The 26,629-nt window shown below is 48.8% G+C and overlaps 12 protein-coding genes across 12 annotated transcripts; 7 read left to right on the top strand and 5 right to left on the bottom strand.

The window, feature by feature from the left end:
- Positions 1-36: 36 nt before the first annotated feature.
- BDW43DRAFT_307475 (nucleoside phosphorylase domain-containing protein) lies at positions 37-432 on the top strand (the record flags this gene model as incomplete). Its single annotated transcript, XM_032046258.1, has 1 exon — positions 37-432. The coding sequence occupies one exon, from the start codon at positions 37-39 to the stop codon at positions 430-432; it is 396 nt and encodes a 131-aa protein (XP_031904037.1).
- A 3,054-nt stretch (positions 433-3,486) lies between these two features.
- Positions 3,487-6,132, top strand: BDW43DRAFT_202121 (POT family-domain-containing protein). The gene is made up of 8 exons (XM_032039153.1): positions 3,487-3,774; positions 3,840-4,043; positions 4,099-4,276; positions 4,348-4,496; positions 4,548-4,656; positions 4,717-4,856; positions 4,921-5,104; positions 5,180-6,132. The coding sequence occupies exons 1-8, from the start codon at positions 3,729-3,731 to the stop codon at positions 5,802-5,804; spliced, it is 1,635 nt and encodes a 544-aa protein (XP_031904036.1). The 5' UTR covers positions 3,487-3,728; the 3' UTR covers positions 5,805-6,132.
- A 4-nt stretch (positions 6,133-6,136) lies between these two features.
- On the bottom strand, positions 6,137-7,983 carry BDW43DRAFT_264825 (putative ribosome associated DnaJ chaperone Zuotin). Its single transcript, XM_032040715.1, has 3 exons — positions 7,753-7,983; positions 7,514-7,654; positions 6,137-7,438 (listed from the first exon to the last, which is right to left on the bottom strand). The coding sequence occupies exons 1-3, from the start codon at positions 7,903-7,905 to the stop codon at positions 6,395-6,397; spliced, it is 1,338 nt and encodes a 445-aa protein (XP_031904035.1). The 5' UTR covers positions 7,906-7,983; the 3' UTR covers positions 6,137-6,394.
- Positions 7,984-8,125: 142 nt separating this feature from the next.
- Positions 8,126-8,978, top strand: BDW43DRAFT_202071 (LYR motif-containing protein). Its single transcript, XM_032039152.1, has 3 exons — positions 8,126-8,460; positions 8,518-8,694; positions 8,765-8,978. The coding sequence occupies exons 1-3, from the start codon at positions 8,388-8,390 to the stop codon at positions 8,857-8,859; spliced, it is 345 nt and encodes a 114-aa protein (XP_031904034.1). The 5' UTR covers positions 8,126-8,387; the 3' UTR covers positions 8,860-8,978.
- slt11 (Pre-mRNA-splicing factor ECM2) lies at positions 8,764-10,628 on the bottom strand. The gene is made up of 2 exons (XM_032039151.1): positions 10,177-10,628; positions 8,764-10,111 (listed from the first exon to the last, which is right to left on the bottom strand). Exons 1-2 carry the CDS (start codon positions 10,315-10,317, stop codon positions 9,098-9,100), a joined length of 1,155 nt encoding a protein of 384 aa, XP_031904033.1. The 5' UTR covers positions 10,318-10,628; the 3' UTR covers positions 8,764-9,097.
- Positions 10,629-11,090: 462 nt separating this feature from the next.
- erg6 (sterol 24-C-methyltransferase) lies at positions 11,091-12,342 on the top strand (the record flags this gene model as incomplete). The annotated part of the gene is made up of 3 exons (XM_032044415.1): positions 11,091-11,294; positions 11,356-11,390; positions 11,448-12,342. 3 exons carry the CDS (start codon positions 11,091-11,093, stop codon positions 12,340-12,342), a joined length of 1,134 nt encoding a protein of 377 aa, XP_031904032.1.
- Positions 12,343-13,576: 1,234 nt separating this feature from the next.
- Positions 13,577-15,415, top strand: BDW43DRAFT_264819 (putative aminotransferase). The gene has a single exon (XM_032040714.1). It carries the CDS (start codon positions 13,954-13,956, stop codon positions 15,265-15,267), a length of 1,314 nt encoding a protein of 437 aa, XP_031904031.1. The 5' UTR covers positions 13,577-13,953; the 3' UTR covers positions 15,268-15,415.
- A 654-nt stretch (positions 15,416-16,069) lies between these two features.
- Positions 16,070-17,938, bottom strand: BDW43DRAFT_322610 (protein-arginine deiminase domain-containing protein; the record flags this gene model as incomplete). Its single annotated transcript, XM_032049595.1, has 3 exons — positions 16,070-16,360; positions 16,391-17,841; positions 17,905-17,938. The coding sequence occupies 3 exons, from the start codon at positions 17,936-17,938 to the stop codon at positions 16,070-16,072; spliced, it is 1,776 nt and encodes a 591-aa protein (XP_031904030.1).
- An 899-nt stretch (positions 17,939-18,837) lies between these two features.
- On the top strand, positions 18,838-20,699 carry BDW43DRAFT_322609 (alpha/beta-hydrolase; the record flags this gene model as incomplete). Its single annotated transcript, XM_032049594.1, has 2 exons — positions 18,838-18,960; positions 19,029-20,699. The coding sequence occupies 2 exons, from the start codon at positions 18,838-18,840 to the stop codon at positions 20,697-20,699; spliced, it is 1,794 nt and encodes a 597-aa protein (XP_031904029.1).
- Positions 20,700-22,099: 1,400 nt separating this feature from the next.
- On the bottom strand, positions 22,100-23,258 carry BDW43DRAFT_297571 (uncharacterized protein; the record flags this gene model as incomplete). Its single annotated transcript, XM_032044414.1, has 3 exons — positions 22,100-22,758; positions 22,814-23,088; positions 23,170-23,258. 3 exons carry the CDS (start codon positions 23,256-23,258, stop codon positions 22,100-22,102), a joined length of 1,023 nt encoding a protein of 340 aa, XP_031904028.1.
- Positions 23,259-23,409: 151 nt separating this feature from the next.
- BDW43DRAFT_297570 (uncharacterized protein) lies at positions 23,410-24,181 on the bottom strand (the record flags this gene model as incomplete). The annotated part of the gene is made up of 3 exons (XM_032044413.1): positions 23,410-23,881; positions 23,941-24,009; positions 24,084-24,181. 3 exons carry the CDS (start codon positions 24,179-24,181, stop codon positions 23,410-23,412), a joined length of 639 nt encoding a protein of 212 aa, XP_031904027.1.
- A 423-nt stretch (positions 24,182-24,604) lies between these two features.
- Positions 24,605-25,642, top strand: BDW43DRAFT_297569 (RTA1 domain-containing protein; the record flags this gene model as incomplete). Its single annotated transcript, XM_032044412.1, has 3 exons — positions 24,605-24,861; positions 24,923-25,314; positions 25,368-25,642. The coding sequence occupies 3 exons, from the start codon at positions 24,605-24,607 to the stop codon at positions 25,640-25,642; spliced, it is 924 nt and encodes a 307-aa protein (XP_031904026.1).
- Positions 25,643-26,629: the final 987 nt, after the last annotated feature.

Genomic DNA, 26,629 nt, shown 5'->3' with positions numbered 1-26,629 from the left:
CCTCATCTATCCTTCTACCATGATTACTATGCTAAAATGGAGTTGGCCCACAACGACTATGCCGTAGCATGGATCTGCACCTTGCCACTGGAAATGGCAGTGGCAAAGACTATGCTGGATAAGGTCAATCCTTCACTACCCCAGCCAGAAACCGACCACAATGTCTACACGCTTGGAAGTATTAGCGGCCACAGTGTGGTAGTGGCCTCCCTCCCGTCCGGTGTGTATGGAACCCCATCTGCTGCAATTGTGCTTGCTCACATGCTTCCAACATTTCCTTCTCTTCGATTTGGGCTGATGGTAGGAATTGGCGGCGGTGTACCCGGCAAAAATGCTGATATTCGCCTTGGTGACATCGTCATTAGCCTTCCAACTGCTGCTCATGGGGGCGTGATTCAATATGACTATGGGAAGACTCTTTGTGATAGATAATTGCAGCGCACTGGGTTGCTTAACAAGACCCCACAATACCTGCTCACCGCAGTATCTCTCAAATATGAAGTGATTACATAGTCAGAGATTCGCTAACTAGAACGGGGATATTGGAGATGCTTCAGAAGTGTCATAGTATCCACGAACAGTTCTCACGGCCAGACTAAGACTGGCTATTTTTACCAGGTTATGATCATAAGAACCAGACTGCTGACTGTTCACTATGTGATCAGTCCCAGCTGGTAGTTCGCACACCACGAGAAACCAATGAGCCGGTTATCCCTTATGGGTTGATTGCTTCTGGGAATCAAATTATGAAGGATGCTAAATCATGAGATTCCATTGCCCAAGAGCTGGACATCCTCTGCTTTGAAATGAAAGCGGCCGGATTGGTGGATTAGTTACCATGCCTGGTCGTTCGAGGAATCTGTGACTATTGTGACTCGCAGAAGCACAAACAATGGTAGGGATATGCGGCGCTTACTGCAGCTGCTTATGCAAGAGCTCTTCTGGAAGCGGTTCCTCTGTACCGAAATAATCCGAGCAGGAAGAAAATAAGCCACTGGACGGTCCCCTTTGCGAGAAACCCTAGATTCATGGGTCGGGAAAGAGAAATTGTCAGGCTCGAAGAAGCACTCATGCAAGTGAATGGTCCATCCAAAATCGCAATCTACGGGCTTGGCGGGATTGGCAAACCCCAAATTGTACTTGGAACGGCTTACCAGGTGCGACAGAGAGACGCCACCTGCTCCATATTCTGGATTGCATGTACCAGCTATGAGAATGTTGAACAAGGCTACATGAGTATCGCACAGACAGTTGGGATACAGGTGAAGCACAGAAGAGGCAAAGATGCGTGTCAAGGCTTATCTTAGTCAAGAAAATACTGGAAAGTGGCTTCTGATTGTTGACAATGCTGATGATTTATACATGCGGATCAAGGACAGCCCGACAGGACCAGCTTTCAAGTGATTTCTTCCTTAGAGTTAGCAAGGTCATATTATTTTCACAACGCGTAACCGCACGCTAGCTGTGAAGATCGCATCTTCTCATTTGATCTCATTTGATAGCTGTCCCTGAGCTGGACCAGAGAACTGGGCTGAAGATGCATGAAAAGTCACTGCTTGATTATGATCAGTCTACCGAGAACAAGGATTGGACTCGAGTACGCTTTCCTTCCTACAGCAAGTCTAAATAAGCTAATTTCAACTCTGAGAAACTGCACTGGAGGCTCCCCTTTGCCACCTGGAGGAACGGCTGGTATAGTCATGCCCTGCACTGCTCTGCCCACCACTTTGGGACAAAGATCCCATTACGATGCATCCGAGTGTTACAGTCGCGCTCGTAGCGGCAACTGTTGCAGTGCTGAGTTGGGTAGCCAACTACCGTCTCATTTCCCATGCCGAGAGGAAAAGGGCGCACTTAACGGCACCACTTACGCACATTGAACGGCAGTTATCCGAACTGTACGGCCCGCTCGTGTCCTTAGTTCATGAGGGTCGAGCTACCTTTGAGGATCTTCTGAAAGGTTTGGGTCGCAACAACTACGTTTTCAGAGATAGCTAGCCTTTGCCAGACGACGAATTACAAATGTGGCTGTTCTGGATCGACTTCTCTTTTCTGCCACGAAATGGCAATATTCAATCGATCATCAACTCAAACACCGACTTCATTGAAGAAGGCGAGTTGCCAGCATCATGCGTGAGATTTATCTACCATTACAACAGCTGGCTAGTGGCTCATGAACGCTGGAAGCGATCCGGTATGTACCAATGACATTCAAATGCGAACTGGCCCAAAGATTTTGCACAGGATGTTTGCTGGCACCTTTCAGCACTTGATGAGGAGACATGCCGGGCTTATTGGCACAGTTGTTTAAAATTATTGGCAGGTGTAGTTTTGCCGATAGCAGGCTGCGAAGCTTGGCCTAACATTAATAACAGTGTTGAGAGCCTCAGTCGCCCGTCGCCCTGCACAAGACAAGAAAGATAGACACGTTGATGTGCTATGGGCCAAAACATGGCTCACCCGATTGATCAGGCATTTCTCTACTTCCCGCCAGCCCCTGTCATCAAACAATTTGCACACATTGTCTCTGGATGTATATGTAACGTTCAAAAACGAATGGATGTTAGCCCGTATACGACACAACAATCTGCGATCTTCGTTCCCCGCAATCCCATTCGAATGAGTCTCCACAATGTGCTAAAAGCAAGCGTTCATACCTATAATCACCGTTGTTCGTAAAAGTGGTCTGACGGGGAGTTATACTGACCTTCGCCGCTGGCAGGAGCTTCGAGGGCTTTTATATCCATCTAGTATCCCTGAAATTTGAGCATGACAATACATATATTGATCATTCACTGGCAGCTGCAAGCTTGGGTTTTCGGCATTGTTGTAATAGCTGCAGGCAGCCTTGCTGAGCTCTGATGCCATCACCATGGCTTGCCATAATGTATCTTGACTGCCCAAGTAGTAGCGGTCGCATGTAGGCTGGCCCCCACTGAAACCAGTTAAGAGAAATGAATTGAAACTCTTCGCACGAATGAACCTGATGGTGTTTTAGGTCGTATCGACGACGCTGTTGCGCCTGTTTGGTGGCGGAATCGGGCCACTTGGCCAAAGTCCGGGCCAAACTGGGTCATTATTCGAACGGATTTCTGTACTTGGTGGTATGAATATGGGCTTTGCAGTCGAATCCGCTAGCGGAGTTGCTTGTCCTGTATCCAGTTTGTATCCAAACTTTCTGCAGAGAGGAGAGCGGCATAGTTTGTTAAACTCGTTGCGGAGATCCAATCATATCAACTGTGTTGCACCGTGTGCGACTGCCAATGGAGTGTGTCTGGTATATAGGGTTGTGCTGAAGCGTCGTTGAGATATCTCTGTGACTCCTGGCCCGGCATCGCTGCAGGCAATGATGAATTTATCTGGAATTCTATTGGAGGCCAGAATTGAGGCTTAGCACGGCGTGGTACACAACTCGCATCACCATTCTTTGCTTCTCCTGTTAAGAGTAGTAGATTATATACCTACAGGGATCCTGACAACAGCGTTGCATGACCGCGGGTTACTGCATCAGGCATAGTTCTGACTAGTTATCGAAATTGGATTAGTAAATTCCAAAGCCATGACTAGATATAAAGCCAGACGGCCCCCAACTTGTAGCCGAATTTCTGACTGCTTCTCAATCTCCCATAACCAACGATCTTGCCCACTGCCGTATAGTTCAGTCTCGTTAGTTATATTTCACGTTAATTAAGCGAAGGATATAAAAAACATGTCGGGGCCTATGTCCGATGCGCACGGCTCTGCGGTATCCGCAGAGCCTGAGCGCCAGTCACGGTTTGTAATCCTTTCTCCGGCTCATCCCTCGGCCAATCTTACTGACGCGGCTGCCCTGCCTTTTTCGTCGGATCCAGACAAGCAATCGAAAGTACCTCGTGAACAAGACTTTGCTGCTTCAGACGTTTCGGACGACGATCCTGTTGCCACCGAAGACGAAGTTCGACAGCTTCTCCATGTAGTGGATAGGATCCCCGTCCGACTCTGGGTGGCATGTCTAGCAGGTATCCTAGAGCGCTTTGTATGGTACGGGGCGACTGCCCCTTTGCGTGAGTGCTGGTCTGTTCCTTTGTTGTGACGTTAGTTGTCTAATGGGTCTTCCAGAAAACTACCTACAGAATGCTCCCGGCGGCGAGGTCCCGGGGGCTCTAGGTCTCGGACAGGCGACAGCATCTAATATTGTCAATGTGTTGATCATCGCGTCTTATATTACTCCTGTCCCCGCCGCCATCATTGCCGATAGCTGGCTGGGCCGCTACAAAACGATGCTATACTCAGCCATGTACCGTTGAGTTCTTTTTCTTATTATCCTCCCTCCTGCCTGCGTCTTTATCTCGGCTGACTTCAGAACAGTATCGAGGCCATCGGAGCGACCATTCTGTGCGCGACGTCATTTCCAGCTGTCATAGAGAGGGGGGCTGGGCTTGGGGGGTTGGTTGCTGCATGTGCTCTCATGGCTATTGGTTCGGGGGCTTTCAAAACCACGGTAGTCCCTTTTATCGGTGAGTGAGCGTATCTCAGTCTTACAGTCTTCCTCAACTAATGTATCCCAGCGGACCAATATGATGAAAGCGAGCTCCATGTCCGAACCCAGAAGGACGGGAAGAAGGTCGTCACCAGCCGGACTCTAACCATCACATATATCTACAATGTCTTCTACTGGTGTGTTATTCCACCACCTCATTAACAGTGCCAGAACCAACATGACTGATAAAACCACAGGGGCGTAAACATGATCAGCTTTCTCGCCGATTGCACCCCCCTCCTAGAAAGACACGTGGGCTTCTGGCTCGCCTACCTAATCCCATGCTGCGCGATGTGGCTAGCACTGCTCCCAATCCTCCTCGGACGATCATACTTCAGTCGGTCTCACCCCCTCATCCCTCTCCAAGACAAATGCCTAACCTAAGGAACCCAAACCCACAGTCCAAACATCCCCAACAAGCAACATCATGCCCCAAGTAGCCGCCGCCCTCCGCCACGGAATAGCAGGAGGCTTCCAAATGGACGCAGCCAAACCCTCAAACCAACTAAACCACGGCCGACAAGTCCCTTGGACAGACACCTTCATCGACGAAATTAAGCGCAGCCTCCTCACCTGCCGAGTCCTGTACGTTCATGCCAAACATCCATCCTCCCTTTTCACCCCCCAAGCACCGCGCCCAAGCTAACATGTCAGCCACAGCCTCCTCTTCCCAATCCACTGGCTCTGCTACAACCAAACCTTCAACAACCTAATCTCCCAGGCCGCCCAAATGACCACCTATAACATCCCAAACGACATGATCAAAATCTCCGGCCCAATAGCCGGCATCCTCGTTGCCCCCCTCATCCAAAAAGCCCTCTACCCCTACCTAACCCGCCACGCCATCCCCTTCGGTCCCATCGCCCGCATAACAACCGGCTTCGCCATCCTAACCCTCTCAATGGCCTACACGGCCGTGGTCCAGAAGCTCATCTATAGTTCCGGGCCATGCTACGACAGACCGCTGGCGTGTGAGCATGCTATCCCGAACCACATCTCCGTGTTCTTGCAGATCCCAGTTTATGTTGCGGGGGCGTTGGCGGAGGTTTTTTGTATGACGACGGGGACCGAGTACGCGTATACGAGGGCGCCAGATGGCATGAAGACGCTTGTGCAGGCTGTTTGGCTGGGTATGGCAGGTGTGGGGACGGCTTTGGCGTTGGCGTTTACGCCGCTTACTAGGGATCCGGAGTTAGTGGTTATGTATGGTATTTTGGCCGGGTTGATGGGTGGGGCGACTGGGTTGTTTTGGGTGGTTTTTAGGCGGTTGGATCGGGATGAGTGAGGGTTGATTGGGGGAATGTTTCGTTAGGAGGGGATTTGGGGGACGACTCGTGGGTGAAGGGGCTATAGAAGGGATGTTGAAAGGGGCAGAGTGTGTGAGTGTGTATGCCGGTTTTGAACTTATCTTGGGTTACAAGATTTATAGCAGAAGAGGGTGGGGGTTGAGCAAAGGATAGCCTATTGGCTAGGTCAAGTTCTGAAGGGAGGGTACATACAAGTAGTATGTCAGGAGCGCGAAGTTCTACACGTTATTGAAGATCATGAGACGTTAGGAGAGGTTTAGAACGAACAGGTTTGATAATGTCTAGAAACGTTCAAACATAATGATTTAGAAATTGATCGTAGCAACATATATTAAGTAATGGTAACTCCAAAAGAGCGTCTCATTTGTGGTCAGAATGATTGATATAATGCATCAAAATCGTTGCCTCCATTAGTCTTTTGAAAATCAAATCTATCTATCTATAGATCGTGACTACGCATTTTTGCAGGCTATGCCCGATATCGCTTTGGGCTTAGTTCTTCGCAAAACGACCATGTACCAAACACACATCCTGTTCATAACAATGTCATACCCGCTAGAAGAGTACTCTAGAAGTTCTTGGTCTCACCCTCCTTGAGCTTACCGGCACCGACGAGTGTCTTAACCTGTTCGGCCCAAGCGTTCTTGACGGCGGCAGCGTCCTTGCCAGCAGAAGTAAGACGCTCGGCCAGACCAGCAAGCTCCTCAGCATCAATCTTGCTCATGACGAGGTCAACATCGGTCAGAACAGAGTCAACTTGAGCGGCGGAAGGCTCGCCGTCGGCGAAGTAGCTAACATCCTTGACGGAACCCTTAAGAACACGCTTGTTCTTCTTAGCAGCGTTCTTAGCGGCCTCCTTGGCCTTCTTATTCTTCTCACGCTCAGCCTTGGCGGCCTCCTCGGCGTCCTTCTTGCGCTGCTCCTCCTCCAGGCGAGCCTTCTCCTTCTCCTCAGCCAGGCGCTTCGCTTCGGCCTCCTTCTCGAGACGCTTCTTGTCCTTGTCGGCACGAGCGGCCTTACGGAACTTCTTGATACGCTCATCCTGAGCGGCACAGTCGTCAACGAGATGACGGAGACGGGCAGTGTCCTCAGTCTTGCGCTTGCGGCGGGCGTTGGCGTTTTTCTTCTCAACGTGACGCTTCTGGTCACGGTTCTCGTTGTCATCGGGCACATCCTCATCGAGGTATTCGAAAGTACGCCAGCTGTCGAAGTTATACCAGAAGTTGTAGAAGTTATCAACCTCCTCGAAGGTGCTGTTCTCATCACCCAACTCAGGCACGGGCTGGATCTTGGAGAAACGGGCCTCAGCCTGGAAGACAGGGCGCCAGAGCTTGAAGAAGTTGCCCTTGGCAACCTCCTTCTTGCTAGGGGGGTCAACCTCGGCAGCCTCATCGACGGAGTCGAACTGGCGACGCTTGGTGGGGTCCGTAAGGATCTCGTTGGCCTTCTGGATACACTTGAAGAAGCTGTCGTTCTCGTCACGGTCACCTAAGGCGGCCTTCTTGTCGGGGTGGTGGCGGAGGACCTTCTTGCGGTGAGCACGCTTGATCTGCTCGGGGGTAGCGCGCCAACGGTACTTCCTCAAACCGAGAACAGCGTAGTGGTCTTGGCTCTGTGAGATGAAAGTCAGTCCATTTTGACCTCACATTGCATATATGTAGATTGTAGAGAAGTTTTGAAGTCATACCTTCCAGTCCCTAGCCTCCCGAGAAAGCATCATGGGATCTTCATCTTCGGAAATGTCGTCGTCCTCATCCTCCTCGGTCTTCTTAACGTTCTGCTGGGCCTGGAGTCTCTCATCCTCGGAGAAAGTGCGCTGGTGACGCTTCTAGAGGGGTTGTTAGTAATGATCCGATCTATGAGTCTAAAGTAGAGGGAATTCTATCGGAAAACCCAACTATCGACTCTAACAGGATGAGAACATACTCTACGGGCGTGGGCCAAGAAGTGAGGGCCAACAGCCTCCAGATTCCTCTGAGTAGCAGCAGACAAAGTGCCGACAGCCTTGAAGTCCTTGTCAGCGGACCAACCCTCAGAGAGGGCGGGCAAAGAGACGTTGACAACTTGAACAGAGGCCATTTCGTGTAAAGCAAAGCCAATGATATGCCTTGTGCTTCGAGGGAATTAGGGAGGGAAAGATACCCAAGATTGTGTGCTAGCGATAAGAAATTGGGGGCAGAAATTTGTGACGCCGTTTTTTCTTTTTTTCTGCCCCGACTTCCCGCTCTTGGGGCTGCCAATCAGACAGCGGATGTTTCGGAGGTCATCGAAAGCCATGGACGGAAGTCAAAAGAACGGAGATTTATCTACCTTTCGCTGTTTCTTTTTCTTAGGGCTCTAGACTCTCGCATTATTCGTTGTTTATTTGACTCCTACATAGAGAGCCTTCGCTCTTCTTACTCACATTGACTCGTTGTGTCGTTGATCCGGTCCAATTCTTTATCACCAAAACCTCAGATACATACGGGGATCGCCGCAAAGCCGAGCAGAGAGAACGACATAAAACGATCAAAGCCTCTTTCTAACTACATTCGACTTGTATCTTACGATAATTCGGTAAAATGGCCTCCCAAGCTCTCTCCGCAAGAAGCGCCTACCGTCAACTTCTCCGCGCTACCCGCATTGCCTTCCATGGTTAGTCCTCTAGTTCATACAATGACCGATCTTACATACTGACTATCATACCTATAGAGGATACTCGAGTCCTCCTCGGCGCTCGCCAGGAGGCCCGCCGCCAGTTCGACGAACACAAGCGTGTCGGCATTGATACCCCCATGCAGATCAACCATGCCATTGAAGTGGCAAACATCTTGAAGCATAACATCGTGCAAGGAGTAAAGGAAGAGGGCGACGAAGCTGCCAAATGGGGTATGTGTTCTCTCCTCTGACGTGCAGTGGTTTTAAATATGAGTCAAGGCTAACACTTCAACCTATCCAGAACTTCGGATTCACGATGATATCGAGCGTGGTGACAACGATACGATCAAGCATGCGGGGAAGGACATCAAGATTCATAAGGCTTGTTCGTCCTAGACGTTGCTATGATAGAGGACTTCCTACAATTACGGTACGGATAGACAGGTTAACAGTAGCATATTTGCGTTGTATTATAGTATACCCGACTTTTCTCTCCTTCGGCGTCTTTTGGGGTATTTTGATTGAAGATATAAATGTAGCAAGAAATACACACACACATAACAACGCCTGCTCTGAATATACAAATGATGCCTCCTGATTCCCAAGAACGATATATGAACATGTGAACGTGCAATTATTCGCCAGTCAAGCTAGAATACTGAACCTCGCCACTACCGGGGGGCGGAGCGACTACGTAATTCCGCGGTTTCTCTTGCTTGCCAGCATCCTCACCAGCAGCGGTGATTGTTTTATTACCTGAGGTCGAACCTCTCGCCGTCGGCGCGGCCGACCGGCCTTCACGAGCATACTTCATTCGTTCTTCGCGATCCATGTTATCCAAGGGTTTAGGCTTACCCCAACGAATGCGTAGTGGGCATCCTTGAATGATAGCCTTGCCCTGACAGTGCTGCGCAGCCGCTTCGGCACCTTCACGAGTAGCAAAGTTGACGAACGCAGAGTGAGCGCGGTGAGAACAAACCAGCGACCGGAGCTGTCCAAACTGCGAGAAGAAGGTACGTAGCGTATGCTCAGGAAGATCATCCTCCACACCAGTGACAAACAGCGATGTAACATTCGGATCTGCAGGCGGGAGGATATCCTCTTGTGATGGGGGTAATTGAGCCGTGCTGGGGAATGGGCGGCCGCCACGACCTCCACGCATATTCCCACGCCCTCTTCCAGGTAATGGTGTACCCCTTCTGCTATCACTTGTGCGGATGGGCCCCGGGGCATTGCCATAACGACTGTGTACAACCGGTGCGTCGGACGACGGTTTCTCGCTCTCTTCGTCGGCGGGAGCCTCCAGTTGACGAGGCTTTCTATAATAAGGTTCGCTATTTGCCAGTCTCCTCAGAAGCTCACGCGCCTTCTCATCAGTCTTCTCATACGCTTCGACCGCACCGCGTCCTTCTTCAATTTCCTTCTCGTGTTCCTGCGCATAGTATTCACGGTTGATTGTGCTTTCGGGGCCCGGTGCTACCATCTTCAGCGCAGCATCACGGACCACGATGGGCAACCCGAATGACAGATCGAGCATGCAGCACTGACAGCAGTTCTTTAGACGGGCGCAGGTTAAGCAGATCGCGGTTCTCTTGGTGCGTGCTGTGCGGTCCGCTTTCCAGCGGAAGATAGAGAAAGGACGAGTGCACTTTTAGCATGTTAGCATCATTAACTGAGCAAAATAGACGTCATATCCATGAGGTGTTAACATACAATTTTACATTCTGCGCCGTAGTCCTCCTTCAACATCTGCACGTAAGGGTTATCGGGCAGACAGTTTTCGCACACAGAGGGAAAATCTGTAGTTTCCCATCCCGACCTATTGAGGTCTTGTTTAATCTGAGGGGGAGGCATGGCGAAGACTCGTTATTCCAGCTCAACTGGCGTGCGGACCAAGAGCAAGGAGCAGGATGTAACTAGTTGGTGGCGTTCAATGACCGGCGAAAGATGATTATCGATAGCAGCGTTTGCTCGGACTGTGGCTGGGCAGTGTGGCTCAGGTGGCTATTGAGCTGACATAGCAACTGAACGCACGTGACAGTTTTGACAGAGCAGAGCTGGAAATTTTCCAAGTGCGTATGTGGGGACCCTAATCGATAAGATTCTATTATTGAAGATTAACGGTCCAAGCGAACGTTCTTCTGGTTCCACCAGCAGCATCAGACATCAAATCAGTTCTGAAATTAATCTCCATCGACGTCGAATACGCAGAATACGACGGTTTCTCACATGTGACTACTCAGAGTGGTTTAGCGATGTGTCGGAAAGGGATTTATCCGGCGCCAGGGCCAGAACCCCGGATGGCTCCATTGGGCCTAGTCTTGGTTGGCTGGCCAGCTGATTGGCAGGGGAAGTGTCAAATCGTCGCAATTCCGCCTCCTTTTCTTTTTTGTCGATCGTCTTTCCTGGCTTGAATTTATTTCGCTTCTCTTATTTTTGACCCGCTCCTTTTATTCCCGTCTCTCTTTTCTGGTTGCCTATTCGGTTTCTTCACTTTTTCCCTTCTCTTTCGTTGCTTCGTGGGTATAAATCACCTTAGTCGTCGCTGTCCTGCCAAATTCTTGTGCTCTTCACCGATTCACCCCTTTCTGAATCTTCGACAACACCGACGTCAATTACAACCAACCATGGCTCCCACTACGTTGGAACAAGAGAACCATACCCGCGATGCGGAGTTCAATCGCGTCCTTCATGGCAAGTCGTCTCAGGCTAAGGGTGGTTTCGCTGCCATGCGTGGAAAGGATGCCGCTGCGCAGAAGGCTGCGGTTGATGAATACTTCAAGCACTGGGACAACAAGGATGCCACCGAGGAAACCGAGGAGATTCGTGCTGTATGGATATCCCAAATGTGAATCATTCAATTATCTGTGTTCTAACTATCTATCCCCACAGGCCCGCCGTGCGGAGTATGCGACCCTGACCAGACAGTATGTCCTAACTAAATCCAGCATCTTACCATTGAGTTCTCTGCTAACGCCTCTCAGCTACTACAACCTTGCGACCGACTTCTATGAATACGGTTGGGGTACCTCGTTCCACTTCTGTCGCTTCGCCCAGGGCGAGCCCTTCTACCAGGCCATTGCCCGTCATGAACACTATCTGGCCCACACCATGGGCATCAAGGCCGGTATGAAGGTCCTCGATGTCGGCTGTGGTGTTGGCGGTCCCGCGCGCGAGATTTGCAAATTTACCGATGCCAACATAGTCGGCTTGAACAACAATGATTACCAGATCGAGCGTGCGACTCGCTATGCTGAACGCGAGGGATTGAGCGACAAGCTAAGCTTCGTCAAGGGAGATTTCATGCAAATGAGCTTCCCTGATAACTCATTCGACGCCGTATATGCCATTGAGGCTACCTGCCATGCTCCTGAGCTGGAGGGGGTATATAAGGAGATCTTCCGTGTCCTGAAGCCTGGTGGTGTCTTCGGTGTTTACGAGTGGCTCATGACCGAAGAATACGACAACGATAATGCTGAGCACCGCAAGATCCGTTTGGGTATCGAGCAGGGAGATGGTATCTCCAACATGGTCAAGGTGTCTGAGGGTCTGGAGGCTTTCAAGAACGCCGGATTTGAGACTCTCCACAATGAAGATCTGGCTGACCGTCCTGACGAGATCCCATGGTACTACCCTCTGGCTGGCTCATTCAAGCACATGACCTCGCCTTGGGATTTCTTCACCATCGCCCGCATGACATGGTGGGGACGTGGCATCGCCCATCGTTTCGTCGGTGCCATGGAGCGCGTTGGCCTCTTCCCCAAGGGTTCCCAGAAGACCGCCGACAGCTTAGCCCTGGCAGGAGACTGCCTCGTGGCCGGTGGTGAGAAGAAGCTCTTCACCCCTATGTACCTGATGGTTGGACGCAAGCCCGAGTAATTGTCCTTGTCGAATTTGCATTATGTTAAACGTCTGTACAAAATACCTCTTCCTTGTCAGCATCCCACTTACAGACGTGGCGGTCTATTATCCCCTTTAATCTCGTGTTCTTATATGTTCTACGTCTTTGTTGACGTTACCTTCTCCCCTTGTCATTATTATGCATGCCGCCGTGGGACGCTATGTTCTTTTTCTGCCTTCATCTCATGTGTTGTCCGAATTGGCGGGCCTTATACGAATCACTGCTGGGAATGCGCCATGGTGATGATTTCTCGAGCTTGTTTTCCTTATTTTTAATCAAAATATGTTTCAATAGCAGCGGGTATCTAGAAGCGAAATTCTTATCATGTATTGAACCAAGATTTCCAAGCATGAAGCTACCATCTGTATCTCTACAAATATATGATTCTTTGGTCCTCACAAATCAGCCATGATCATTCATTGCATTGTGCCTCGCAACGAACCATGGTATTATACAATTTACCCATGCCATACGGGGCCACTCAACTGTCAGGTATGAAGAATTCGTAGCGGTGCCTCGCTTGGAAGATTTTTGCAATTCAGCCAGAGCTCAAATAGTTTTGGGGGCCCATGCGCTAGTAGACCTCTCTAATGCCCACTCTATTAGGGAAGTGGAGTACAGAGTACAGGCTATATCGGGTTTATCGACAGCAACTAGGGGAGGCCTCGGAAGGGGCGAATGCACGGGGCAGTCTTTAAAATAGTCATTTGGCAATCTGGCGAGCCCCTCTTAAACGGCAATTCCAATTAACAGATGGTTTACTCTGCGTCCTTTCCATATTAATTCAATATAGATAAAAACAAAATATCGTGGTAAGACTCAGCACTCTTTTAGGGTTATATACTTGGTGTTGGCCCGACCAACACCCATATATATATATGCAGCTTAGACGACATAGCACTATATTTACCTAGAAATGCTCGCCATCACCTCCAACAATATTATTTTTATATTTTCATTCTCCCCTCAATAAGTTTCCAATTAAAATAGGGTTGACAGTGGGGGCCCAAAGGTATAAGGGCGTTCAACTATGATCTCTTGATTGAAATGGATTATGGAGCTCGGTATTTGACGGTGCAATCGCCGATCACCGCGAGCTTTATCAGTCTTCGGCGTTTGAAATGGAGCAGAGGGTCTACGAACCACTATCAGAATTCGCCTTCCGGACCCTCCATACGGAGGAGGATGTTCATAAGGAATCCGTATTGAGTTGCAGACTGACTTTGCCTTTTCCATCACCACACTCACTTTAACATCTAATACCACCTGACCAGAACTGGTACATCTTACAGCAGTAGTTACATTCCCCGGCCTCTTCAGTCCCCCCCCATACCAAGACGTTTAAAGAACGATCAATTGTCGGCCATTCTTCGGAGATTCGCCCGAATCTAACCGTCCATAACCGGTTTAACGCCGAAGTCGGTTCCCGAACTATACACAGGGAGTTTTCTTACTAGACTCAGCAAGAAAGAAACCCTGACCTTCCGCAATATAAACTAAAATTAATCCTTGAGATATCTAGATCTCCGGTTGACCTACACAACCTGTCTTTCTCCTCTTGCTGACCGTTCCAATCTACATCATCTATAATGTCGCAGTCAGAAACAACCCATTCAGCCATCTCACAAAGGGCACAAAACGCCATAGTAGCGGGATCCAAAAACCTGATGTGGGATGTCATGAACGACTTATGGTGTGAAGATACCAACCCGAATGGGTTTGTGAATGTGGGCGTCGCAGAAAATGTCCTGATGCACGACCACCTCTTGAGTTTCATCAACCGGAAACTGGAGCTGCCTGCCAAACTACTCACATATAATGATGGGCCGACTGGGTCTGTGAGATTAAAGCGAGCCGTCTCTGCCTTTATCAACAGACACTTCCATCCTTTCAATGCGGTGGATCCCAGCCACCTGTTCATTACCAACGGCGTTTCGTCGGCAATCGAGCATGTTTCTTGGGCCGTTACGGAGCCCGGAGAGGGGATCCTCCTGGGGAGACCGTATTACGGGACATTTATACCAGACATCTCGCTGCGGCCGGGGGCCACGGTTATCCCTGTGGATTTTGATGACTGCGATCCTTTCAGCTTGGAGGCTGTCCAGAAGTATGAGCGTGCACTGTTGCACTTCAAAGAGACGACAGGGCGGAAAGTAAAGGGGTTGGCACTGTGCCATCCCCACAATCCGCTAGGACGGTGCTACCCCAGGGATGTACTAGTGAAGTTAATGGAACTCTGCCAGAGAAACCAAATGCACTTCATCAGCGACGAGATTTATGCCCTGTCTGTCTGGAAGAATACCGTTGACGAGAGCCCGAGACCAGTTGATTTCGAATCGGCTCTTTCAATCGACCTTACCGGGATTATTGACCCCCAACTGGTCCATATATTGTGGGGTGTAAGCAAGGACTTCGGCGCGAATGGTCTCCGACTGGGCGTTATCATCTCCCAAGCTAATCGCGACATGCTCGCTGCATTAAGGAGTCTGGGCTTGTATTCTTATGCCTCGGGCGTCTCGGAACATTTGACGTCTCTTCTGCTTGAAGATTTCGACTTCACGGATGAATACATCAGGATGAATAGCGAGAAGCTCTCGGAACATTACTCTTTCGTGGTACGGCAGCTTAAGAGTAGCGGTATTGAGTATTCGCCCGGGGCGAATGCTGCATTCTTCATCTGGATGAATTTGGGAAAGAAGTATCGGGAATTGCACCCCAAGGTCAAGGATGACGAGGATGTCAGCGACAAGGTTATGGACCTACTATTGCAAAAGAAGGTATTTTTGGCGAGCGGGTCGTTATTTGGTTCGGAGCATGGTGGATGGTATAGAATTGTGTTCTCACAGCCTCAAAAGTATCTGGCTGAGGCGGTTCGAAGGATCATGGCTGCGCTCGAGGCTTAAATCCGGCAAACAGGAAGTTCTGTTAGCCTTATGGGGCTTGTATTGTGCTGAGTAACGACTTTCGTTGCTGAGGAAGCCTTTCTTCAGCGCATACAATCCTCGCCTAGTACGCCTTCACGTTAAGTCAGCGACTCGTCGCATAGTAGGTAGATAGTCATATTTTTACAGACAGGGATAGATTTTAATGTATATAAAAAAAGATGCATATTAAGATTTATTTATTGTAGAATTATACAGCTACTAATCGGATTTGGTCAAATCTATTCTAATCCATTCCTAAAATCTTTTTTATTATTAAATTAGAAGACTCTAAATCTAAAACCTAGAGCAGGTTCTATCTTCCTAATCCGCCCCCGTACACTCTATATAATGGAGCCGTGCGCAGGGAAATTCTGGGCATCTTTTAAGGTCCCTGTTGTAAAAGACATACATAGATCTTATCCTTGGTCTTAAGAAAGCGTTTAAGGTATATGTGCCACATCTCGAAACTTTGCCAACGCTCATAAGATAGGTTTACTTCCCAACGTAAGTTGCCGAGAAGGAAACACCACTTACATTCCACAAGAAGATAATCCAGGTCTACATGCCGTTTTATATACAATACTGGACCTGGCAATCATAAAGATACGAAAGACCAGCTACATATAACGGGATACGGAGACATCCTTGGGCCACGTACCACATTCGATCGAAATATAAAAAGAATGAAACACTAAGTACCTGAACGTAGCATGCCTGTTAGGCGGCCAAAGGAAAATCATTTTTTAGCAGGAGTTTCACCATCCATCTATCGGCCCAATTGCTACTGCTGAACCTCAAAAGGTACGAAGCTAGCAAGACCCTTCTTCCACCATGGCTTCGTTGCGACACGAATAGAATTTGAGCCGCAGTGGACCTCGCCGCCATCCCTGTGATGCGAGTACCAATTGTCGATAAAAGTGACATTGTAACCGACCTTTCCATAAACCTGTCTCGTTGCCTCGGCCATGATATCTATTTTGTTGATTAATGGGCCCCATGGATTCGGAGATAGGTATTGAGAGTCGCTGAGGACGAGGCCGTTGATGACCCCTGGATATAGTGCCGCTGCATGCTCTCTACTGCAGTTACGTTCTGGACTCACGCCTTCATCATAGCCCCAGCACACTCCCGTTTCAAAAACGCTGGGCACTCTATAAATATCCTGATTGCGTAGCCCGGTTTCCTTCTGCAGAACTTTTAGAACCTCCGTAATATGGTCGGCAAACCGGTAGTTATCTTTGATGAATTTTGGTTTAGTTAGAAGTTCCTTGATTGTATATCCGGGTACATAAGGGTCTGGTGGCTCTGGCGGAGGGGGGGTCGCGTTGGATCGAGAAAATGCTTTAGTGTCCCCATACCCATTCTTTGCAGCGTCCTCAAGTATCTTAATCCCACCTATTGGGTCTGCAATAAACAGTACCCATCCACGGAGGTTGTTCTTATATGGTAGAAATTGTACGAATTCGTCCACATGACCCACCCCAAGCCAGTCGGCGTCTAGTATAAGGGGATCTTGGATCTCCTGAGCTCGCATGTACTGATAGATATGCGGCTTAAGCTTCCCATGATGTCCCTCAATGATACGGCCGGCCGGGTAGTCTCCGTAAGGGGGAATAGTCTCCAGGTTACCCATTGAATCAACTTCGTCTCTGGTCCCGCCCGTACTGTAGACAGCACCTCTACCCGTACCCCTCAGATATTCGAACACTTGCCGCCCTGCAACTCGGGATCCCTGAGACGAGCGAATCATAACTTCCAAAGTAACTGGCCGACCTTCGGGGCCGGGCATGCTTGTATAGGCAGGCTCCAGGATGTCTTGTATCCATGGGTCCGAACCATTGAAGAGGTAAAGGGGCCTGTCAACGCCGGTATCCTGCAGTGCTTTTCTAAAGCCTGAGACAAACTGCTCCTGATAAGGCACGTGCTCTCTGTCCTTGCCAGATAACGTAAGGAATTCTTTTACAGCCTGAAGATGGTTGTATGTAATAACGGGCGCGACCCGAAGACGCACGTAATCGTCCGATGAATCTGTTTCGTTCTGTACATGGAAATGCACTTCAACTCGTCCATCCCACCCTCCAGGCCGACGTGTATCTCGAGCATCTATGCCAAGCTCCAGACCTTGCTCCAGCTGTTTCTGGGAGAATCTGTAGTCATTTGTCGTGAACAGCCAGTTCCATCCATCACGTCGAAAGATGCGCACGTTCTTCCGAGCAATCTCTTCATTGACTCTGATGGTAGCGTATGCTTGTGGGCTTAGCCCTTTCAAGGGAAGAGTCTTGAGTGGGGCCATATATTGAGGCGACCGTTGGATATCATCGGACGCATCATTGCAGGCGGCCAGAGCTTCATCAGATAAGGGAGGCCACTGCTGCGCAGCGCGAGAACAACGACGATCCGTATCACCAATATTGGCCAAGAAAACTGCTCCGGCGGTATTGGACCATTCTAACTTATGGTCGTAGTCTGACCAGCCGTGTATATCAATGCCACCGTCTCGGTTGCTGTCTGCCCGTATATCTGCTTTTAGAGCCCGACAGCAGTTGCACAGAGCTGTGTATAGCACTGAGGTATTATTAGAGAAGTGTGTACGGGTCAGGTGGATATAGCACATACCGGCGAGACGAATTATGAATGCCAAATCCTTCATTGTGCAGAGACAGACCTGGCGAATAGGAGTGTATTCGTATGTCTAATCCGTGATCACGGACCAAACTGTCCCACAACTAGATGTAGAGACGAAGTGATCGCCTGCCTGTTTGAAGGCAACCAAAGCTGTATACAGCTAGTATGAAACCAAAAAATTTGTGGGATAATGCCGGTGTCCCACTCTCCAAGCGCATAATTGTGGATGAAGAGGATGCTGCCAGCTTTATATTTGATCTCCCACCGGTGTCAATTATCATCTTCCCTGGAATAGCGCAAATGGCATAGGGTGGTCGAGCTCTCGACCATACCACACTTTGATACTATTTAGATTTGCCTTTGGAAGATGGCCACCGACTCTTGGGACGCCGTTCCATGGACATAGATTTAGTCAAAGAGACGCCTGGAGGAATATGGTTCCAACAGGCAGGGTTACATTAGAACAGCATAGTTCAACAAATACATCATACCTCTTTCCACTATAAGCATGAATTGGGTTTAATGGACCCCGTATGTTCCACGAGTTGAGTAACCGTGGGTTGTTGACTTCTGGATATGGAATATTGACGTACTGTCACTGTTACATTGACTGTTACATAATCCATTGATAAAATGGCTACACCAGCCGTTCCCGTACGATAGGGAGAGCCATGGCGGGCTCTGGACTTCTCGGTGTTATGAGTAATGATCCATGAATGGTAGCGTTACACAACCGTGTCTTGGAGGGCAAACACAGAACAGATGTAAAAGTCCTAATGAGATATATATATATACCCTGTGTCTCATAATATTATGTCCATCCTACGAACAGCTCATGACCGCTAGGAGCCTCACTAGATTGGATAGAGCAAAAATAATTCATCTTCTTAGCACAAGATACATAGAACTCTGATCTGTTCCATCATGCGGCTGCTAGTCCTTCTCCACTTTCTATTACTCTCCTACCTAGGTGGAGCGCACAGCAAGCACGTCTTCGCAAACCGCCGAGACCAGAAAGGCGTTCACATCGAGAACGTGAACGTCCCTGTATGCACATTCTATATGTCTGACATTTCAAGTAATGCATAGCTGACTAATATTGTGCTTTTATGTAGGGAAGCATCTGTGGAAATGCCGAATCATATGCTGGCTACGCTCGCTTCCCCCCAAATACCATGAAGGAGGTTAAGCATGACTATCCGATTAACACATTCTTCTGGTATTTCAAGGCGCAAAACAAACCAGAATCTGCGCCTCTGGTCATCTGGATGAATGGTGGGCCTGGTGCATCGTCTATGGTTGGACTCTTTACGGAGAACGGCCCGTGCTACGTCAATCCAAACCTCACGACGAGAGAGAACCGTTGGTCTTGGAACAAGGACTACAACGTTCTGTACCTTGATCAGCCGGTGCAAACTGGTTTCAGCTACGATGTCCTGACGAACGGAACACTAGATTTAACCACCGGCGATATCACTCCTGAGAACAAGGGCCCATCGAATAGTAGTACGCTACTTCGGGGGGTATTCAGCAGCCAAAACGTCAATTCAACTGCCAATACTACCGAGAACGCTGCGCGGCATTTTTGGAACTTCCTCCAGGTTTGGCAAAGAGATTTCGGCACAGTCCACAACAGTTCGGACAAATCCGTTAGCATCTGGACGGAATCTTATGGCGGACGATATGGGCCAAGCTTCGCAGCATATATCCAGCAGCAAAACCAGCGTATCGCAGGCGGGTCTCTCTCAGCAACCCCGATTAACCTGACCACAGTGGGTATTATCAACGGCTGCATAGATCTCCTGACCCAGGAAGTATCCGCCCCAGACTTTGCATATGATAGAAATGCATATGGAATCCAAGGATTAACTCGGCAGAACTACAGTGACTCCTTAATTGCATATTCACAGAAGTGGGGCTGTCTAGACAGGATCCAACTCTGCCACCATCTTGCTGACACTCTCGATCCAAAAATGTACGGGAATGTTACTCAAGTCAACGAGGCATGCGAGAGTGCCAGCGATTATTGTCAGAACGAGGTCGAAGGGCCGTATATTTTCCGAAATAAATGGGCCTTCTATGACATTACCCACTGCTACTTGGATCCAACCCCAGAGAACTTCTTTGTAGAGTATTTAGCCACGAAGAAGGTCCGCGACGCGTTACATGTCCCAGTGAACTATACCGATATATCAAACACAGTGGGCAAAGCGTTCAATCTCACGGGGGACTACCCTCGGAAAGACACAAAAGGGTACCTTGAAGACATTGGAGGGCTTCTTGACTCCGGAGTTCAGGTGGCATTAATATTCGGCGACCGGGATTTTGCCTGCAATTGGATAGGGGGCGAGCGCGCTAGCTTGGCAGTCAATTATGGGGAATCTAGCAAGTTCCGGCAGGCTGGATACACGAACATCACCAGCGGGGGTTCACCAGTTGGCCAAGTCCGTCAACAAGGGCTGTTCTCATTCTCCCGCATCTTCCAGTCAGGACATATGGTTCCTGTTTACCAACCCCAAGCCGCGTACGACATTCTCCACAGGGCCATGCGGAAGAAAGATATTGCCACTGGGAATAAACCAGCCACGGGTAATTACCATACCAACGGCACCTGGAACTCTACTGTTACTTTGAAGGTAGAGACTACGCCGTTGCCGACTTGCTATTTACGAGGCATGCCGTCGACCTGTGCGAAGAACCAGATTGATGCAGTGAGGAATGGAACTGCCAAGATCAGACACGGCATCATTGAATCCCCCGGATTCCCTAAGGGAGTTTGCCCCTAGCACCGTTTCCGGGAACTCCAGGCAAGCTGCAAGGGATTGGACTAGAGGTGACAGAACTATATCGTGGAAATACATCCACTACTTGCTGCAGATCACAATGGTTAGCTAGTTTGCTCAGTGCAGAATCTTATGCGGTTGCATCGGGTTAAATTAGGCTCGTGTCATGTCACGTTTTGAGTTCAACCCTACGGAACTATTCAAAGACCTTAGGAAACCTACAGAACTTCTAACTGAAGTTAATGGGTTTCCCTGTCCGCTTCCCCTAATTTAAAGCACGTATTTTACACATGAGATTCCGCATTAATGTTATGCCCTGATTGTTCGGGGGTCGTTGATCCGTTAGATCTCTGAATGTGATAGCTAGGCCACCTCCATAGCCTCTTATACCAACCATCCCCGCCAAAAGCAGAATCTTTCGTTGATACTCTCCGTTGCTACTTAAAAAGTGGCTTTTTGTCTACCGAATCTATCTTCGGGGCAGTTGGAAGTGTTATGTTACTTAGATGACACCGAACCGAGGGGTAGAGAAATCAGTGATGAATTATAGGAAAATGTACCCGGTTTTGGTGGGACCGTGGGCTCCATTCCACCATTGGTCTTGTATGATTTCAAAAGCGAGCTGCATGTAGGCCAGCTGCCCAGCTGTATTCCATAGAAAGTGTTCCTTTTTGGCACTTCAATATCTAAGCAGTCCGAAGGAATAGAGATGTGAAATGTAATATTGGGACCTGTGAATTGCTATCCGTGCCTTCCAGCGCACCCACCGCTTTCGCTTATGGGGGGCTCGCGGGGACCCGGGGTTGGAGCTTGCTGTAAAGCCAATTGTGATGGCAATCCGATGATTGACGTCCATGGTGGCTCCAGCTCTACTGGCAGGTGTCCATGGCCGGGAATCTCTTGCGACTGGAGGGCGTTTGAGCAGACCGTGAGTATGGGCAGACATGCTTGGACTGAAACGGAACAGTGGGGCGTGCCCATTCCATGCGGTCCTGTTCGCAAGATACGGAGCTGAGAGCAACCGCTATGTAGACACAAACTACGAATTCTACCTGTTGCTGGCTTGCTTAAGCTCTTCATACTATTTATGCTCCATTTCACAAGAAGTACATAAAACGTATCTGTTGTCCCCACTAAGGCTCTTTTCCGTTCATAAATTCTTCTCAGTTCTCTGTATTGGTGTTGAATAATAAGCACCTTATCAAAGTAAGTATATGTACTGATGTGATCAAAGCTTCTATTTGGTCTTTAGTCTGCGGGGTTGGTTGGATCCACCACCTAATAGGCCGTGTTCAATTTGAGTACTTGGTTAGAAACACTAGTATAGTATGGCAATTCAAATAAAAGAAAGCAGAGAGGGGTATGAATTCATCACTGAAACTATCAAGGCTAATTTGTACATTTTAAAAGTAGTGTGGCATACTCATTGGCTCTAACCACACATTCAACATCTCCTCAATCGTAACGTCCTGAAGATCCACCCAAGGAAAACCAGGATCAGGCTGAGGCTCTTCAGAGATATTATTTTCTGAGATTCCAGTGGTGAAGACTCCCAGTGCACCATTATTCTCTCCAGCACTATCAGACTGCGCAAGACGATATTTCTCTTCAAACCATTCAGAAAGAAACCGCAGCCAATCTTGGTAGAAGAATATCTCATGTTGATCCCACTTCCCACCTTTACACTCCTGATCAAGCGTATTCAGGCGCTTGACAGGTTTCTGGATTTCATGCCGCATATCCAATGTCTCTCGCAACCCTCGGACTTGATCGTGATCTCGAACGGATGGCTCCAACGATGCGAGAACAAGTTTGCATGAAGCTGCAACGCTGAACCCGGTCATTGTCCATTGAGTGTAACTAAATCTCTTTTCAATACCAGGTGGTAGACTGAAGTAAAAGCTCATAAATTGTTTTGCAGCCGCTAGTCCGTGACAAAGGGCATCGATTCGCAGGAGAGCCATGGAGTGGTCGAATGACGCGGCGGAAGATGGGTATACATCGAAAAAGATAGTTTGATAGAGATGGATTTCGAAGGCGTGGGACGGAATGCCTTGAAATACTAATCAAGTGTTAGAATTTATATCTGCAGTACAGATAAGGCTTGGTCAACTCACCATCATGGTCAATAGGGACAGGAAGCCGGGTTTTGCAATCTTCAAAATCGCTTTGAAGAGAACTAATCATAACTTCTATATCCGCAGGAGCCTGATTCTCACCGAATCCCCGTGCAACTAGGGAATCAATTCGTACAAGCATGTGTTGTACTTGAACCTGGCCTAACAGGTATCGATCGGTTGAGAATTCGCATTCCTGCGACAACTTCGCAGCGCATGATTCTATGAAGGGTGACCAAGGCATTGTTCCTGTCCGCTGTAGTACTATGGAGCGACTAGTCATGTGAAAAGAAAGTAAGCAAGACATAGTCTTTTCAGGTCTAGACCGGGCTGTACAGGTGGTAAATCGAACTTACCACGCGTCAAGGAGAAAATATCCAACCAAAGCTCGCATTTCCTCGTTTCGCAGGGAAATCGACTCTGTCGGAGGATCCGTTTCCGACATGACGTCAATTCTTTGTCTTACTCCTCGCAGCTTGGCTGGGTAATCCAGTCTGCAATCGTTGATTATACTTTGTGCGAGGTGCAGATATCCAGAAAACCGCACTAGATGGAGTTTTTTCTTCGTTCTATCTTCCGTGTTAGCTTTTGTGAATCTAATGAAGAGAGGAATTGTCTAGAACATACCCAGCTATAGTAACCAGCAATCCCTGTAGTATATCAAAGGGTTGTTGGCGATTGCCTTGCAAGACTTGTCCCCCAAGGTAAGACGTCGAAACGTCCTCGAGGGCCAGGTGCAGCGGGACATTTCGAAACGAGGAGACCAAAAGAATAGAGAGTAAGAGGAAGGGTTTCTCCGATCTGAGATCCTCGACAGTGGCGTTTTTCGGCAGCTGTACAAATGGGAAATACGTTATGGCATCACGAAAGCTCTCTATCAAACGATTTGCCTCTTCGTGGGTGATCAGCCCGTTCCCGATCACATCGCACGGATTTCGAGGAGTCGGAGCACAACTTTCACTTTTCGGGGACAGTGGCAGTGGCAGTGGTGCCTGTTGCAGGCTTGAGGGAGGCTGATTGATCTGGCCTAATATTTGATCCACCTTGTCCTCGAGTGCACCTATTCGCCTAGGTTAGATGCGGTCAGCTTGACAGATCGTATCGATACGAGGAGTGGGCAGATATACGTCTGCCTCTTCTTAGGAGTACGAGCTTTTGTGGCGCGGAAATAACAATCTTTGTTCAGACGGAGACACCTTCGAAACGTGTTAGGTTTACGTTGCTAAGTAGAAGAGAAGAGAAGTAGAAGTAGAAGCGGGATGTTGCATACCGATCGCAGCTTTGGGTAGAGGTGCGCGAGCACCTAATTTTAGCACGCACACAGTTCTCGCAGGTCCTGACTCGGCCTAGACTGGTCGGCGCGGACATAGTAGGCAGCATTTAAAGAATTGGAGCTAAGATGGAGGCTGGACAGGAACAGGAGGCCTTAAGAGTCCGCGGACCGGCCCCCAGGCAATTCCCCTCCTAGTCCGCGGACTCGGAGTTGGCCTGGACTCCGTGTCTTGGCACGGCCCCATTGTCAGCCCTGGGAAGTATACTCGCGCCAATGATAGTCCTACGTCGGATCGGAGATAGCATAGCCTCGTGGCTGACTTTCAGGCGTCGTTATTTTGTCAGATTGTATAAAGAGTGTGTGTATTCGATGCTATGTGGAGGGGAATATCAACCTCAACCCATCTAGACTCGCATTCTACCTCTCCTCCTCCTCACGATCTCAAAAAAGAACAAGAAGAAAAAAGAGAGAAAAAAGAGAGAAAAAGAGTAGAAATATCAACACTGAAAAGGTCGGAAATGAACATGGACGACTGCACCTTGGCAACTTGCCCAATTGACTTGGCCTATATCAATTACCAGCCTAACATCCCGGCAAATGTCCTCTTCCTCGTCATCTTCGGCCTTCTCCTCGCCGCACAAATCGCCCTAGGAACATGGTTCCGAACATGGACATACATGGGGGCCATGACCGCGGGGCTCATCCTTGAAGTACTGGGATACATCGGACGAGTCATGATGCACAGCAACCCATTCGACTTTAATGCATTCCTTCTGTACGTGACCTTTGAGACATACCTCTGAATAAAGCAAGCTAATCAGAAACTTGACTTTTAGATACCTCATTTGTCTCACGATTGCCCCGGCCTTCTTCACCGCCGCCATTTACATCTGCCTGGGAAGAATTGTCATCGTCTACGGGGAGGATATCTCCAGGATTCGCCCGCGTACATACACCATCCTCTTCGTCACTTGCGATATCATCGCTCTAGTCCTACAAGCAGCCGGCGGCGCCATTACCTCCATCGCCGACTCAGACCAAAAAAGCCTCAGCGATACCGGTGTCAATATCATGATTGCAGGATTGGCTTTCCAGGTCGCCTCGTTGACGCTGTTCATTGTGCTCGCTTCGGAATTCGCCCTGCGAGTGCGCCGCAGCTCAGAAGATATGAAGAATGCGTCTACAGCATCTGTTCGCAGTGGTTTGAAATGGAAGATGTTCCTTCTGAGCAAGTGTCACTAAATAATCCGCATTTATCAGCCTATGCTAACCCAATCAAAGGTCTTGCCATTGCCGTTTTAACGATCTTCACTCGCTCGATCTTCCGTGTTGCGGAGCTGAAAGGTGGATTTAACAGTGATCTGGCTAATGATGAAATTTCCCTGATGATTCTTGAGAGCACTATGATTGCCATTGCGTGCATTTGTATGACCGCCGCTCACCCAGCAGTTGCCATGGGCCGGCGATGGGGGGAACTCTCGGCGAAGCCGCGTCGTGGAGTCGTTTCGTCTAAGGCGTCGCACGCTTCATCAGAAATTGAGATGATGAATGCTTAAAAATATATAGCAAAGCCCCTGATGACTCGGGGTGGTCGGTTTCAAGAGATTGGGTATTAGACATTTCAGCGTTTGGATTGGTCTTGGTAACATCAGCGAGTTAGATCTGGAGTTAGATTTTATTTGAGCGATTTGAATCATAGCATTCTCATATTCCATATTCCAATCCCTCCAGTCATGCAAAGAGTTGAACCAGCTAGGGTCGGTGGAGTCGTATAGATCCTAGGTTGCCTTGAGGTAGTGGATGAGGACCAATGAAGGACCAAAATCCTGAGGTGTCCGCGGAAAAAATGAATACTTTCCCTGACTCTCGAATTTGAATGCCTAGGCATACATCTGCGCCGCATTTATTGCTGTACTCGTGCGACTCTTTTTTCTAGGGACATTTTGCGTCGATCTCTTTTCTGTCGCAATGACTTCTTGGTCACGCTGAAAACTTTCGACTGGCCGCTGGAGTTTCTGGTCATTCTGACCGAGTGGTATGGAAAATTATAGGCAAACAGTACGCCGGTGTCAAGGCACGGTATTTTTATGATGAACGATAGGTGTGTCTTCCCAGGGGGAAAATCATAAAAAGGCAAAAAGCGCTTTTAAAATGTTGCTTTAGCCAAAGGCCACGATTCTCGGGACCACCATGGTTTTTACTCTCTAGGTATGGGCTGTGCTTTCTGTTCTTGCTCTGGAGAGAATAGTAGTTGAAGATGAGCCGAGGTGAGAACGAGATTGCCTAAACTGATCTGCTTCAAGGATCTCACTTTCCTCCTCGCCCAGGCAGTGAACCATATCGGCCAATCAGTTCTCAACATTGAATCGAGCTCGGCTTTTCATATCACTGACTCCTCTTTGGGCTAAGCAAACTGTTCAAGTGTAGTTGTTCCTTTCAATGCGAATGACTGACCCTAGTCATGAAGTAAACATGGCGACATCTTGGCAAGGATGCACCCGCCAAGTCGGCCTCGCTTAAGCTATTTCATTTTCGGCAGCTGC

Source organism: Aspergillus alliaceus (assembly GCF_009176365.1).
Source record: "Aspergillus alliaceus strain CBS 536.65 unplaced genomic scaffold BDW43scaffold_6, whole genome shotgun sequence".
NCBI classification, from domain to species: Eukaryota; Fungi; Ascomycota; class Eurotiomycetes; order Eurotiales; family Aspergillaceae; genus Aspergillus; species Aspergillus alliaceus.
The sequence above is the reverse complement of the archived record's forward strand: the minus strand, read 5'-3'. Positions and strand labels throughout refer to the sequence as shown.